The sequence below is a fragment of the Drosophila subpulchrella genome, chromosome 2R, assembly GCF_014743375.2.
Source record: "Drosophila subpulchrella strain 33 F10 #4 breed RU33 chromosome 2R, RU_Dsub_v1.1 Primary Assembly, whole genome shotgun sequence".
Classification (NCBI taxonomy): Eukaryota; Metazoa; Arthropoda; class Insecta; order Diptera; family Drosophilidae; genus Drosophila; species Drosophila subpulchrella.
The window spans coordinates 13,535,963-13,552,356 of record NC_050611.1 but is presented as its reverse complement, the minus strand read 5'-3'; the positions used below and the strand labels follow the sequence as shown (position 1 = coordinate 13,552,356).

The 16,394-nt window shown below is 38.4% G+C and overlaps 1 protein-coding gene across 3 annotated transcripts in view; it reads right to left on the bottom strand.

Annotated features, from left to right (window-relative positions):
- Positions 1–15,985, bottom strand: part of LOC119549373 — a 31,049-nt gene extending 15,064 nt beyond the window's left edge. Inside the window, exons 1-3 of one of the 3 annotated variants that reach the window (XM_037857409.1) lie at positions 15,830–15,983; positions 15,275–15,459; positions 4,292–4,436 (exon numbers count right to left, since the gene is read on the bottom strand). In XM_037857409.1, coding sequence (XP_037713337.1) covers positions 4,292–4,408 — 117 coding nt within the window. In that variant the 5' untranslated portion in view covers positions 4,409–4,436; positions 15,275–15,459; positions 15,830–15,983. Of the gene's footprint in view, positions 1–4,291; positions 4,437–15,274 lie in introns of all 3 variants that reach the window. The other 2 variants (XM_037857408.1, XM_037857410.1) reach the window with 2 other exon arrangements.
- Between the last annotated feature and the right edge of the window lie 409 nt (positions 15,986–16,394).

The following is a 16,394-nucleotide window of genomic DNA, read 5'->3' as shown; positions in this document are numbered from 1 at the left end:
CAGGTGTGGTATTTTTTGTCATGGTTTCTAGTTATTACCTTAACCCATTTCATTTTCATTTGTATGCACCATCGTGGAAAACCCCAAAAACTCAACAGCTGGTCTGTTTTCCCTCCGTACCTGGCTTACTCAATTAACCCGAACAAAGAACGTCATAAACAAAGCCATTAGCCCAGTAACCAACATGCCCACAATTTGAGCCACTTTTTTGGGCTATAATAAAAATAAAAAAAAAGTGAAATATGAAAAATATGAGCAAGCAGCCAACATCAAATGCTGGCTGGTCTGTTTAACCACAATTCTACAGACGGGCGGACGGAAGATCATTTTGGCCAAAACTCGTCTTGGCAAGCTCACTCAGCTCATTCAGCCCGGGCACACACATTAAAAATGCAAATAAATCATGTAGTAAAACTTGTTAACCTTTTCGGATGCTTTGCGTTTGCGTTTGCGCATGCGCACTCGGCCTGTGAGATCGAGAGTCTGGGAGTTGGAAGCACTTTTGATTTCATTCCGTTGGATTCGGATTCTTTGGGCAGATTCACTTCAGGTTTTTCGAGCAGCAGCAGAAGAATCTTGTAGGCTCGAGATACTCGGGTGTCGACAAACTGGTTACTGGTTACTACAACCTGTAGTTGTTTCTCATATTTCTAGGCCGTGCAGAGAGACGACCTCAAAATGCCGAAGTTCATCGAGTTGGTTGTTTTTAATTTTTTTTTGGTGGCTGACTTTTAATTAGTCTCTGCAGTTGCAGCTTGCAACAGATGCTGCCTGCAGCAAAAGTGCCACACCGCAAGCGCGTGTTCTACCCGGCGTATACGTAATCTGATTTGTGCCTGAAATTAGTTTGAACAAGTTTTCATTTCGAAACGGGTTTCGATTAGCATACGCAGCACATTAAATCAGAAATATGAAATATACGAATTTTTTTCGGCCAGAATGCGGGAATGAGAGTGACGTCAGGCGACAACCACATTTTTGTGGGCGCAATTAAAGTCCATTATTCTGTTGCAAGATCCGTAATGGAGCCACCAATGGGTTAGTTAAGCTCAGCTTGCAACACGTGCACCACTGAAGATGAGACGTCGGAGAATCTCCGGTGCCGGGCTGCACTTTTTCGTGTAAAATGCTGTTGAACTTTTGCAGTCACGACTTTCAAAAGGAAACCGAACAACAGATGCTCGCAACGCTCAGAGTTGACATTTAATAAAATGATTTTTATTTGGGATCCGGCGACGGCGGCGGTGGCGTCGGCGAATCTCTTTGTGTCTGCCAGGTCAATAGATACAATCACCTCAAATTATTACGGTCTTGATAAATTCATCTTGTGACAGGTTGCAGCAGCAGCAGCGGCCGCTCCAGTGCCCAAAGTTCAATGATATGTTTATTTTCAATTTGTTTCTCTAATGCCAAATGGGTTCAGACGAAAAATTCGATTTTTAGATAGCTAGCTAGGTATAATTTATGCAAATTCAGCACTGACATATGGTAATAATAGACCATAGAGCAGCTCTTCCGCCTTCAGGTAAATCAATCAAGCAATGAGCAGGAAACTGAATTGATCCTGGGACGTTGATGAAGTGGCAGCCGCAAAAGTTTCCATTGAATTTGTCGTATAATTTTTGGGCTTAAAAGCCAGCCCACATGATGTGTGTGTCTGTGTCTGTCTCGTTTTAGTGGTTTTTCCTGCTTATTTAGCTTATTTTGCGCCAACGCCAAATCCTGTTGCTCGGGCCAGGCCAAAAGCGAGGCCGAAACCAGGTGAACGGGTGCCAAAACAGCCGCCGCAAGACAACAAATCCCGAGGAAAAGGAAAACAAAGGAAAATGCTAAGGAAAAACCAAAAAAAAAAAAAAAACAACAAAAATCCATTGAAAAGCCTGCGCATGGAAGTGGAAAAAAAGCGAAAACTCTTGCAGAGCAGCGAGAAAAACTTTCATTTTCACGAAAAACGACTGCGAAAAGTCGTTGTCGTTGTCGTCGATGTCTGTGTCAGTGTGGGTTTTTCTTTTTTTTTACTCGTTTTCCTTTTCTTACGCTAGAATTCTGGTTCGATGCATGCAAGTTCGTTGCCTAAGTCTTTTGTTTGCAAGTCAATTTCAGCCGCTCCGTTCCCAGATAATAAATTTGTAAACAATATTGAAAATAGCACAACGGCAGCCAGAGAGCAACCGAAATTGCCCAATAAGCGCCCCGAGCAGCCGACAGACAAGTCGAAATCAAAAAAGGGCTAACAAACTAACAACCCTCGACGACAAAAGGAAAATTCAGACATCATTTGCGGCCGTTTCCATCATGGGAAATACAGTTTTTTTGTGGACGCCTTTGTGTGGGGCCAGACTAAACGGAATTATATAGATGCCACGCTCACGCTAATTGCAACATACCCATAGACGGCAAAAAACAAATACAGAAACGCTGAAATACTCAAATCCGGCGAAACTGCTGCACGCTTTTCACTTTGGGTGAGGCCTTTGCTTCCCCGAATCGTTGGCTCTTTCAGCCGCTGAATCGCTGAATCGCTGATGTAAACGCAATTTATGCAAATCTCCATTAGAAATAAAACATCAATTTAACGGCCGACTTTTTGATGGCTTTTTCTTTTGGGTGTTGCTGCTGCGCGTTTCTGCTGAATGAATTGCAGTTAACCCAGTTGTGTGTGTGGGCAGCACCGCCTGCCAAAAGTGAACTGAAAAAGTCAACAGAGGTACGCTACCAGCGAGGTAGAAGCCAAAAATGTAGCTATAAATATTCATAGGGTATAACAAAAAAAAAAAAAATTAATTGTAAATGTGTCCCAAATGTAAGCTATAAATTTAAAAACCAAAAACAAACTGAGCCTTATGGCAAGAATGTTTGGTAAGAAGGCTTAAAAAATTTTTAAAAATTCTGAATTAATTTATAAGGTACGGTATTTTCTAGTTGTATAATCAACTAATAAATTAGAAAATTTAGAATACATCATTTTCAAGTTTTAACCTTAAGCTTATAATAATAAATATATATACATATGTTATGTATTTCCAACAGTTCTTTCTGAACTTTTCCGTGTTGGCTTCTTCTGGCTTAAAAACCTTATTACCTAACCATACCCAGAAATCCTAAAAGCTTCAAAGAGTTCAAAGGTTACGCTAAAACCACAGTTTATGGAGCTCAAACGCAGCTGACTTGTATTATATACCTTCGAACAGCCATAAAAAGCCCCACACACCCATTGAGTGCAGTTAGTTGGGGCCCCCACTAACACTCCTTGATAAAAAGCCAAAAGGGTTAGCAGTTAGCAGCTTCGTCAATGGAATTCCCACACATAAACAACGGGCATATATATGTATTATGCAGTACAAAGAGAAACGGCCCCAAAAAATAATATCGTAATCGAAGATGGGCGAATGAAAACCGATCGTTGAGCTCGTGCTGGGCTTGTCCAAACATTAGGGTTACCTATGGCGTTTTTATGGCCGTAGTTGCTGCTGCTGCTGCTTAATGCCGTTGGCCATTCGCCGTACGCTTTTGGCCAGCCCCGACTTGCTTTACTGCCTTGGCCCGTAGGCAAATTAAAAATGCACAACGCAATGCGATGGCCTAACGGTAATTAATGCAATTGGTCAATACAACAAACACCAGAAACCTATGCCAAAAACAATGAAATAAAACGGAAAAACAGAAAAACAACAAAAAAAACCGAAACCGAAAGACCCGGCATGAGTGCGTCTCATGGTGACCCCAATGCGGTGGACCCGACTCCGCGTTTAGCGCACGTGTTGAGAATGAGCGACAGGAAAATAGCCACAAATCATAGAAGCCGACCGTCCAACTCAAGCGGAAGTCGGTCGACGATAGTCGATGGGCCAGGGCCAGTTCTGCATGGTACTCCTCAATTTTGGCACCGTTTTTACGGAGGTGTCGCGGAAATCTCTTGAGGATAATTTGCCAAATTATATGTTATCTAATCTGAGAGAAAAAACACGGTTATAATAGCTCCGTCCTAAGCCGAATAGATCAAAAACTTCAATTGGGCTTAATATTTTAAAGATCTTATATTCGTTCTTAAGGCGTATACAATTAAATTACATATCCCAGAATTCTGTAAAGAAAATAAAAATTCGCTAAAAAATAAATACTTCCTTAAATAAATGGAGAAAATAAATATAAAATGTAAAAATGTATTGTAAACTTAAATTTTGATAACCATTTTGTTTTTACAAATATATTTAGTTGGGTGATGAAATAAATTTGTACCAATATAGGGGTCACCCCAAGTGACATATCATTTGCTGCCACAATGACTTACCTTGTATAGTTTATCCTTCTGGAACCAGATGTCCTCCTCCTCCTCCTGTTGGGTAAATGTCTGGTCAAGATTAAGATCGTCGCGTGAACGTGATAGAATTTTTCGACGCGACACCATCTTGTCTGATATCTGGGGTCTCTGTCCTCTGCAAAGAGTGAGATCGGGTCGTAAAGGGTTGTGTGAGTATGCGAGTTATAAACCAAATACATAATATGGGCTGGGAGATCATAAGGAAGGCCGCCGCATAACGGTACATAAAAACAGCAAACACATCAAATTTCCTCATTTCGCGCTGACAGGTCCCACAAAAAAAAAGAAGAAAAATATGTTTGACTCTCTTCGAACCGCTAAGCAAACAGAATCAAGACATCCCTTGGGTTCAACGCACCTGGGACTGGGATATACTTATTGTTTATGACCTGGACTCCCTTTTTACAAGTCATCCCGCATGCAGAGAGGCCCCAAAAATACCCGTAATACCAATGCAATTTGCCTTCCTGTATTTTTCCATCTTGCTGCTCTCGGTTTCTATGTGCCCAAATTAATGTGTCTTTCGGGACCAAGAATTTATGTGTAAAACATGCAATTTTTATTGAAATAGCTTGTTATGACGATCATGTTGTGCGAGCTACGCATCGCAGATTGGAAATTGAGATCCCAACTGCGATTCGGGTTGTGAATCAGACAGTGCGGGTGAGATACCATCCAAGGCACGTTGACAACAGCCACAATAAAAGTAAATAAAGAAGAAATCACCTGTGAGCTGAAAAGGAAAACAGCCACTCAATGGTGATATTGGGAATACCCTTATATAAGTAAAAGTGTTATAAAATAGTAATGAATTTTTGGATTTACTCAAATTAAAATTTCTGGAGCCAATTCCAAATATATACAAATTTTAAAACTAATCTATTCCTAGTCTTTTTAAAATCTTAATAGGAAATATTATATATTTAAATTATTAATGAAGAACATTAATAATACTTATTAAAAGAAAGCACCACATTGAAAGCTCTTTAAAGCAAGAAAATAACTCCTAATTGTTTTCTAGATGTTTCGCAGATTTTCACTTGGTTTACCCCCAGCTGTTAGAGTATTTCGATTGAAGTCTTTTGTTTTTTACTGCTCAGTTTGTCAAGTTGATGAAAAAACGTTCATTGCATAATAAACATCTATGGGGGCTTGGGGCTTCGGGGTTTCGAAGCGTGTAGCGGCAAGAAAGTGCCCTCTCCCTCGCTCTCTCCCGTCCCTTTCTTCGTAGCCATAGCCCTCTCTTTCGCTCCTTAGGGAGACATGCAAATGTGCGAGGTTCGCTAACCTGTTGTCATATATTTAGCTGTCTTTGTTATTAGTGTCTATAATTGTGATGTGTGTCTGTTTTTGTTGGCTTTCTTTTTGCAGAGACTGTGCGATTGAGTGATCGACGGCTTTAGCCGAACCGACATTTTGGATGCTGCAAGGGCCGGCCATAAATATTCATCGCCTTTTGCACAATCTTTGCTGTTCCGAACACATTGTCAACGATCGACGCCATTTTTTTGTTTTTTTTTTTCCAGCTATAGATCGCAATCGCATAACAAATGTTGCTGCCGCTGTTGCAGCCCGATTTATGCAACAAAAGCCGTTAAATTGTACAAGTCTCGGTGTCCCAGTGCCATTTGTTGCCGCTTTATTGAGCTGCATTTTCTTTTGTGCACACACTTGCATTGTTATTTATGGCCAACAAAGGGCCACTGTCTGCGACACAAAAACGAGCCCAGAAATCAGAAATCGTTGTACGAGTATATAGAACATATGTACCATATAGTCGGATTGGACAAAAGTTCCTCAGGCTCAGCACGTACAGAACAGACGTGTTCTAGTTTGACTCTCGACTCGGGTAATTACGTGAATTGCATTCTGAGTGTCATTTATGGGCGGGGAGATTTACTGGATGATCCTCACGGATATGCTTGTCTACGGTTCGGTTTTGGTGCCACTCATTGGGGGATAGAGCGGAGGATGAGGTAAGAATGGTCATGGTAAAAACAAAAAAATTCTTTGGAGAACCAAAAAAAGGTATCTGTATATGTATAAAATTCCTAACAAATTTAAATCACTATATAACCTTCTAAAAAAATGTTTCAAAACCAAAATAAATAATAATATAAAAGGTATCCGTAAACGTAAACTACTCTTAGCAACATCAAATCAAAATAGGTTATAAAAAAAGGTATCTGTAACTGTATACTATTCTAAGCAATAAAAAAAAATGAAAACATATTTCAAGACTCAATTAAATTATAATAATTATTAGAACATTTATTCAGAGGAAAGACTTAAAATTTTTAAATGAAACAACTACATTTTTAGTAAATTTCAACATTCAATTTTTGTAATAAAGATAAAATATATTTTTTTATTAATTATTCAAAGTTATTTATTTTTGTATACGATAATCTCCATCATTACACAAATATGCTTTTATCCAATTATCCCAAAAAAAAAGACAACGGCAAAAACACCTTTAATTCCACCGCATTCTTTATGGGGCACGTCAAATTAAAACACTTAAACGGCATCTGCCTGTGTTCTCGGAACAATTCTGGCCAAATAACGCTGACATATCAAGAAAGTTTCTTTTTCTTTATGCGATATGACGGACAATTAACGGCCCACAGGCTGCAGCTGGCGGAGTGGAGTCGAGTGGATTCGAGTGGTGGCCAAGTGGTGCTCGAGTATCCTGCACACTCACAGCCTCCCAGCCTCCCATCCTCATTTTCCCAGCGGATAGCCTGTTTTCGTTACTGGACTTTTGTAAACAGAACAACTGTGGATGCCACTTGATGCCATAAAATAAAGTCATCAGCGCCTTGGATTTTTTCTTTATTTTTTCCTTTTTTTTTATCTCTTTACCCTGTGTGCGTGTTGACTTTGCTGATTTGGCTGCATGATAATTTCCCTGATCTTTTACAGTTACAAATCTCGAAGCTCAGGAATTGGGAAAATGTGTGCGTCCATTTGGCTGGCAATTTTTCAGCCATCAGCATTCACTTTTCGCTCGAAAATAATACATTTTTCCTTTGCACACGCAAAAATGTGCAGCAACTTTCACAAAATAAAAACATAAAACACTCACTAAGGCTTACAAAAAAAAAACAGCTATTTGAAATCATTTAAATAATGCCAATTGACGATTACTTCTTAATTCACTGCAATCAGACGTATCATCATCCAAGTTCAAGCCGCACCAATCGAACTCGGATTTACATTTCAAATTCGTTGAACTTTCACAATTGTCCAACGAAATGATATTAAATTATAAGCAGACATTTTCCGCACATTTCCGATGGGTTCAATAACTCTGTCCCGGCGAATCGAAATGGAAAGGAAAATACACAATAATTTTGGTGCAAATATTGATTTGGGAAAATGTGTTGAAAATTACAAATAGGTTTGTTTGCCTATCAAACAGTTTGTTCATTATGCTGCTGTCATATCTTGGCTCTATTAGTATTTTTAATTCCCACAACAAAGGTGGCTTCTTTTTTGAGTGATTTCAACAGCTGACATTGACGCAGCCCACACGGTATTATTCTAAAAGGTGACGCCATGACTTTAGGTCGTTGTTTCTCATAGATGATATATATATATATGATGATACTCATGTGGGCTAAAAATAGGCATATCTCTAATTGATAAGAATGTTTTGGGGTAAGGCAAAATAACACACCACTTTGAAGAGCTTTTGTGAATGTTTGTGAAGATAAATCAAAAGTTACTACAGAGTTTCTTAGTTTATCTTTAACATTTATCAAGTTTTTCAATCATAAACAGCTGTAACGAATTTATACATAAATTATATTTTACCCGAGAGCTTCCAAACATTCCATATATCATCGATGAGCCTCAAAGTTTTTGATTGACAAGCGGAAAACTCGTTCCTCAGCCAACTTTCTACAGAACTTTCCTCCGCCCGGGGTTCGATTGAAACTATGCATAACTTAATGACAACATTCGCTGCATATTCAAATACCAGACAGCCACCGACAATCGCGCACTTTATGAATGAAAGTCAACGTCATGAATTATTGTAGTTTTATTGTAGTGGAAAGAGCGACGCGACGAGACACGACTCTAGGCAATCAATAAAGAATTTTGATGATGACAATCGCGCTGACAACACTAGTTGCATATTAATTGAATCGGTGAATGTAAATGATTCTAATGCAATTGCACCTGGCATGGAGTGGGGCTATCGCTGTGCCTAGTCAAGAGGTCGTTAGCAGCCGTGCTTCACTGTAAACGAGACGTCTCCGGAGTGCAAATAGCTGGCAGTTCATTTACCCCTCGAGATGATTGCATTGTTCGAGTGCGTCACGAGATGGCAAAGATCAGACGTGTCTACTTAGCTGAAAACCAGCTGAGTATCCATCGAATCCATCTACTTATTTGCGAGCATAATATCTGCAAATTCATCTGGCAAACTCTGCTGGCCAGCAAAATGTTAAGGTCAAAACTTCGGCTTTGTTTATCTCGTTTCGTAGCTAGAAAGTATTTTTGGCACCCCTAATGGGGATTCATTATGTAACCAGAGACCACATGAAAGTTCCTCGGTATCTAATGAAGCGTTGAAAAATGGGATGACGGTGAAACATTCGATACTTTCGCAGCCGCGAAGAAGATGATATGCCAGCCAAGAATGCCGGGGAGCCACATGATTGATTGGCCGAAACTTCAGAATAGCCCATAACGAAATTGCTTTCACAGGGGTCAAGCGAAATGTTCCCGAACCAAAACAAAATAGCCAAAGAAAAAGAGATATATGTGGCCATTGATTTGTGGCCAAATTATATTAAGCAGTCATTGACTTGTGGAAAGGAGGGAAAAGAAAGATAGTGCTGTTGAAATAATGGGCGTGCTGAGAAGGTCTCAACACACTCTGGTAATCCGTTTAATACTGTATTCGGAGTGTCTGCAGGTCGATAGACAAATGATCGATTTGTTGGTAAGTATCAGCAGCTTTATGGGGTAACACTTAATATTTTAGTGGGGGTCTAATTGAAAGGTGTGAATGTTGAGGTAATAAAGGTGAGGAATAAGTTTGTAGATATTTGCTAGATATTAGATAATAGTCAATGGTAATTTTGAAGGTTTTTAAATGGAAGAGAAAATGTATTTTGAAGATTAGAAGAGAAATTCTTATGATATTATCACATATAGTATTGAAACCCCTTTTTAATAACTTTAGTACAGTTATAGTTTTAAAATTCTTAGACTTTGTTCAGTTATTGTTTTACTTCCTTTTAAAATTATCACAAGATAAAGCGGAACTTGATGAATACGTTTGTAGATATTTTGTAGGTATAATATTATCTTATACCGATCAATGGTAATATTCAATATTTTAAAACGGAAGATAAAATGAATTTCAAAGTTCAGATGAGATATTCGGGTATTTAAAGATATTACCACATATGATATTATCAAATATAATGTTAAAAACCATTTTTATTACTTTAGATTTTATTCAGTTTTTGTTTTCTTCCTTTTAATAGTATTACAATTTAAGATAATACGTAACTTCCCTTCATTATTTCAAGTTCCTGTGACTTTCCCTTCGCCACCCACTAAATCTTGAACCCTTGAATCGGAATAATGAAATTAGTGTGGCTGAGTGGATCATATTTTCTTAACACTTGTCTGCGGTCTGCATTGTCTGCAAATGCTTCAATTTGCATAGCGTGAAAGTGGCGTGTAGTCGTTGTCGGGGAGTCCAAATCCCATTCGCAGTCGCCATGGTTCAGTTCCTCGTTTGGGGTTAAGGTTTTCATTATGCGCGGCAGTGCGCGGTGCAAATTATGCAAAATTGCTCACATCGGGAAGCTAATAATGCGAAATCCGAAGCATTTAACATCGAATCGTATTGCGGAACTGGCTGCCAGGCATTTAACACCTGAGCGCATCAGCGGCGCATCATGGCCCCATCAACGGTAACACTAACAGTAACAGCCAGAGTAGCAACTGGTAAAAAATATAAAAAAGGTAAATATAAAAAAACCCCAACCGATACCGTCGGCAGGTTGTGCATTTCGATTTCGCAAAATAACACTCGTATTTCCCATCACGCACATCTGGCGCTCAGTTCACCACCATTCCAGCAATTATTAAGCCCCAAAATATGTTAAATCATATCTGTATAAACGAATATTTGTGTGTGAGCAGCCACGAGATACTTTTCAAAGTCATGTAACTGTCAGCGCTTTGCGCAATCCCCAGAGACAAACCAACGAACTAGCGGATAGATGGATGGATGGAATGGTAGACGAAAAGGCCCAGAAATTAACATTTCAATTTTTGATGATCTTCGATTGTCTTGGCTGGTTTTATGATTGATTTTCGTTGCTAATGCAGTGAGCACCGCTGCAGCACTTTCAAAATGTAAATTTACAAATTACTTGACACCTTTTGAAAAGCTCTCGGGGCATTAAATCAAATTATTCGAGTTAGCAAAGAAAAACATATCTGAGAAAACAACTGAGCAATTGGGCACTCCAAAACAGTAAAGAAAAATCATTATGATGTAAAAACAGTGAATAATAAACTACCTATATACATGCCGAAATGTCTTAAATAAACTCTAAAATGCAAATAATTAAACAGTAAGTTCCTGCCATTCTACCAATTAAAATTGTTTAAGCTTTTTAAAGTTTCTAAAAAACCCGAACAAACTAAAATTAAATTCTTATATTTTAAAAAGCGACTAAGATTTCAGAAATTGATGCAGCATTATAGGAAGCTGAAACTTATTTAACCTTACATTTTCCCAACAATCTCATATACATGGTTTACATTTTGGAAAAGAAACCCAAAAATCAATCAGAAACTTGTTTTTCCTGTTGTTTACATTTCAGCATATCAAATTTGTTTCGTATGGATTATTTATAACTCCATAAATAATTCGAAACACCATAACTATAAAGCAGTCGCTAAAATGGAAAACACACAATATTAATCGAATAAAAAAGTAGTATTTTCCGCTGTTTTTGCAACAAACTCATTTCCAATCTCACAAATTTGTTTTGCCTTGATTAACGAAAAGCCCCATGAAAAACGAGTTGACACTTTCATTAAATTGAAGTGAATTTTTTCCGCATTTCTGCGTTACGTTCCAAGTTGCCCTGACCAAAAGCGAGGTCCGTGCAACAATTTGCTGGCCAAAAAGAGCAAAAAACAGGCTACAACTTCAACTAGAGTGAAAAGCAGAAACACAAAGTAAAAACACGAATTTCAGCAAATGAAAAGCAAGAAAAAATAAATGCTGAAGACTGCAACTGGCGGCTGCTTCTGCTTTCGTTTTCGCCTGCACGCTTCAACTGCCCCAAAACGCTCCCAGGAGGAGCGAAAGAGACGGGTAGCGTCCAGCCGAAAGAGACGGCAATAGTCTGGGTAGCCGGGTAAACGAAGCAATTTGAAACGAAGCTATGACAGCCCCGTTGCACTAAATTTTCCACAAGCGACTGAGTTTGAAACCGAAACCGAAACTGTAAACGAAACTGAAACTGAAACTGATTTCTTTCAGCAGTCGGTGAAAGAAAGATATATATATACGGATACAGAGAGAGGTTTACACCAAGAAAAAGTACTTGAAACCTCCAATTTCAAACCGGAAATCCGTCATAAAAACAAAACGAATATCAAGTACATCTCTATCGCACTTTTCCACAAGACACTTTCAGCATTGCCCTCGAACTTTCATAAAACTTTAAAGTTATTATAATAATTTTAGCCTATTCTATATACGTAAAAATTATAACTTCTTCTAGCTAATTATTATTATTAATTTAATAATTTCAAATCAAATCAAACTTTTTTTCCTGTGCACTTCTGTTACGTTGACCATCATTAGTTGGCCCAATAGATGACAAAATTTCTCTCACTCTTTCCCTCGCTTAGTGCTTATCAAATGCCTGCAATCAAAAAATCGTCCAAGTTTTCACTTTCTCAGCTCGCATAGCTGCGGATCATAATGATAATGATGATGATCGTGAACCCGGCGAGCGGAAGTTTGCTTGTAACAATCAGAAAGATCATAATATTTGTGTTGAAGCGCTTTGTTTGGCTGATTGAGTCAGCTATTGGTAGCTGCCCACAGTAGAAACAGAAAAATTGTATTTAAAATGCAATTTATACGCCGACCCAACAATGGCAAGCCAAATAATGTTTTAATAAAGATGCCTTTGTCTGGCGGCGAGGCGTTAAAGGCCATCATCCCAGCATCTATATATTATATCTATCCGCTGGTATCTCAATATCTGGCTAATCGTCGACAACCAACAACACGTGCCTCGCTATCAGACTTAATGTCTCTTTCACACTTTGATGGCGCCACCACATAAGGGTTTAATTAGCTTTCAAATCTGTGAGTGCACGCACCCTAAAAAATGGGAATTTTTGGTAGGTTGTTTAAAGATGTGGGATTTTTACATAGAATGTGTATACAGTTAAGAGATTCAAGATGGATTTGTGGAAATAAACAGTACCTTACACATTAAACTGAGAAGGTTTTTTTTGCTAACAGATGGTATGATTATCTTTGCAATAATATGTTATATAGTAAAGGTATATTTATTGGATTTTTAAAAAAGACTTTAAGTCTCTTTCAAACATCAACCACATCTACATCTTAACTAGCTTCCTAATCTATGGATGCACCCATTAACAAAGGGGATTTTTGTGGACCTTATATAAAGAAAATATAAATACTACTGACGTATAAGACTGATTTATAAAGTTTAAAAATATATGGCAGCTTGCAAGCACATCGGGAAATTTTTTCCTTACATAACTCTAAAATCTATAAAATAATTTGCTTTACATATATATATTTATTGTATAATTTTTAGATCCGACTTTTCTAGGGAGTTCATTATCTAGTTAAAGTGATATTTTACCACTTCTCATTTGATAAATAATAACCAAAAAGGTAAAACACCTAATAAATAGACAACATTAATCTTCAGTTCTCAGTGCCATTATCTTGACCGCAGCTGTATGCGAGTCCCCTGAATGAGATTAACCCATTTTCCCGCTAATGAACGGTGCCCATTCCGCGGGGGAATGGCTTTCAATAAACCCAAATAGACTCAAACTCATCGACAGCTCATGAAATATGCGCGCAGCGTGAAAAGAAATGGCCAGAAGCACAAAGAGAGTGAAAGAACGGTTAGGCGGTCAAATGCAAATTCACCTGGAATTTGGCCAAATCGAAAATAGTTTTCGCCCTAAAAAAGGGGTTGAGTTACAAAACGAATATATATTGCGCGACCTTTTTTTCATTCGGGCTTGGTGCAGACTCATTTGTTGTTTGGGTAAAATGTAAATGAAGTCAACGTTGTCTGCCGACTGACTGACATTTCCCATTAGCTCTTTCGGCCACGTTATATTCGCATTGTCTGCAGGTTCTGCTGAACTTTTGCCCAGATGGATTTCAGCACTGTCTTCAGCAGAAGAACCGCACTTTACAGGGTCGTCTTGACAGCGATTGTTTACATTTATGGCTGCATAATTGGGTGCCATGGCAGTCCACCTCCCCCCGTGGTGTTGTATATATTTAAATTTTGCCCACTAATTGACTCCCACAAACCACTGCCGAGTTGAGATGATGGGCTGAGAAGTTGAATTCGATGTTGATGGTGAAGCCGAGGCTGTAACCGAAGACCCATGGAACTGCAAACTCATGCCGACACCGACTTCCTTCCTCTGCCTCTCAAGCTCTTCATCGAGCTCTTCTTTCGGATATATATACAACTATATAGATATATATACCCAAGTGTTGGGGCAATTGTCGCAATCGGAATCGGAATGGCAACACCTACTGCACATTTTAATCTCAGCTTTTTTCGGGCCGCCTCGATTCGTTATTAAATGCATTTGTTTCCGAAGGCGTGTTGGCTGTCTGAAACTCATCCATTTGTCTCATTCAGGGTCGTACGTGAACTGAGAAAAATCGTTTTTAAGCCAAAGTTGTCCCATACTAGACCTTTTTTAAGAACATGCAAGCTTTTGTAATTTTAGGATTAATTAACACCATATTTTTAAGCAAATATTTATATATTTAAAACCATATATTGACAATTCTTATTTATTGGTTCAAGACAGAATTTAACTTGTTATAAGTGACAGCAAAAAATAATGAATATTTTAAAGGTCGCTGGCAATTCATGCCATAAATTTGTTAAATTAAGTCAATTTGTTTTAAGCAAATAGTATATATTTAAAGAGACAAAAAATGTTTTTTAAAAAGAACAAGTTTCAAATTTAAAAATGTTTTATTTTAAAATAAATCACAATACTCGGAATTAGGAAATTTATCTTTGTTTACAATAGAGACCAAATATATAAAGAACCAATAGGATTTCTTCACCTAAAAAACAATTGTTTTTTTTTAGGTTTATATGCAGAATATTTTGACAGTGTACATATACCACAGAAAAAAGAGCCTGAAAAGATGAGAACTGAGTGGTTGAACTCAAATTAACTTGACATTGTGCTGCTAATTCAGCACTAATCGTTCGAATTGATGGCAAAAAGGAACTATTTACGAAACCGAAGCTGGCCAAAATGGTATAATATACAATATTCAAATGTGAATACGCAATCCGAGAAAGAAACCGAAAAGCACAGCGACAAAGAGAGATGTTGTCAACCTTGAGAGCGGCTTGTAGTTAAAGCCGTGTTTTCAGTTCGCATTTAAATGAAAATGAAACTGAAGTGTAGCAAGCAACAAACAAAAAGCGCGTAAGCAGGAAGTCCAAAGCAATGGAAAAACACTTAGAGAAAAAAGGGTGCGATTATGAGTGGAAGCTGGGCTCGTTTTTGTTTTCCAGGAAGGTAACAGGTGCTAGGGCTAGGGTTTCTCTTGCTTTTGCCATGCTTTTTCCATGCTTTTTTCTTGCCTTTTCCCTGCTTTGCATGCGTGTCTCTTGGTCTCCCCGAACTCACCTTTCTGCTCAATTACTTTTGTTTTTTTTTTGTTTTTGCTGCAGTTGCTGGTGTTGCTGTTGTTGTGTCGAAACTGTTGCAAAATTGCTGATATTTTCCCAATGATTACGTATTCGCAGAGCGACGACGAGGAAAAGTGTTTGCCCCTAACTGTTGTTATTTCTTTACGTATTTTCCTTCAAATGCTGCAACAATGATTTTCTATTATTATTTATATTGATTTTGTAATTGCCTTTGCTACAATTGCCGTTTTGCTTTTCACTTTATTAATTTCACTTTTTTGTTGCTGCTGGGCTGGGGCTGGGTGTAAACGAGTTTGCCATAAATTTTAATATTTAATTTGGCATTTAATTTGGACAACGAGCGGCGATGGCACGAGTATTTATGCGTCTTTTAAACTCGCGCGAAATGATTTCTAATTCCCCAAGAAATTAATTAAATTGAAATTGTTGCTATCTCGGCATTTTGTGGACGCACTTCAATTGCATAACGGCGAAGACTGCGCGCACAAAATTTCGTGATGATGATGGTGATCTCTGGTTGTATTTTGTTCACCTTCTTCAGTAGCTTCTTTCTCTTTCTCAGTTTGTTTTCTTTTTTTGTTAAATATTTTTTAGTGGCTTGGATTTTCTTTTTTTTTTCCTATAGCTGGACTGCCGACGAGCCAGCCAACCAAACGCACTCGACGACTTTCGCGACTCGACTGAAGAATCGAAGGCAGAGCCGGGCTTTCGGAGCGGAGCTTACCTGGCGGCCTTACCTTACCTTTTCGTACCGTAAGTTCGGTTACGTTGCCTCGGCGTTTCTTTTACCTGTTTTTTACCTTGTCGCCTCATGGCTAAGTTGGCTTAATAGCATTTAGCGTGTCCAAAGCTTGGCAAAGCTTTGCCATCAAGAGTTTCTTCAAGAGCGTTTTGCTCTTGTTTGAGAGTCGAAACTCTCTTAAACAGCTCTTTGTAGCTGCATTTTTTCTTGAATTCCCAGCCAGATTTGGTGGTCATCAATCTCATCTCTCTGCTTTCTACGCCTTAATTACATCATCAACAGCATATATCTCTTGGCCATTTGTATATGTCGTTAGCCGAAATTAATTTTGTTACTTGAAAGCTTTTTAGCCGAC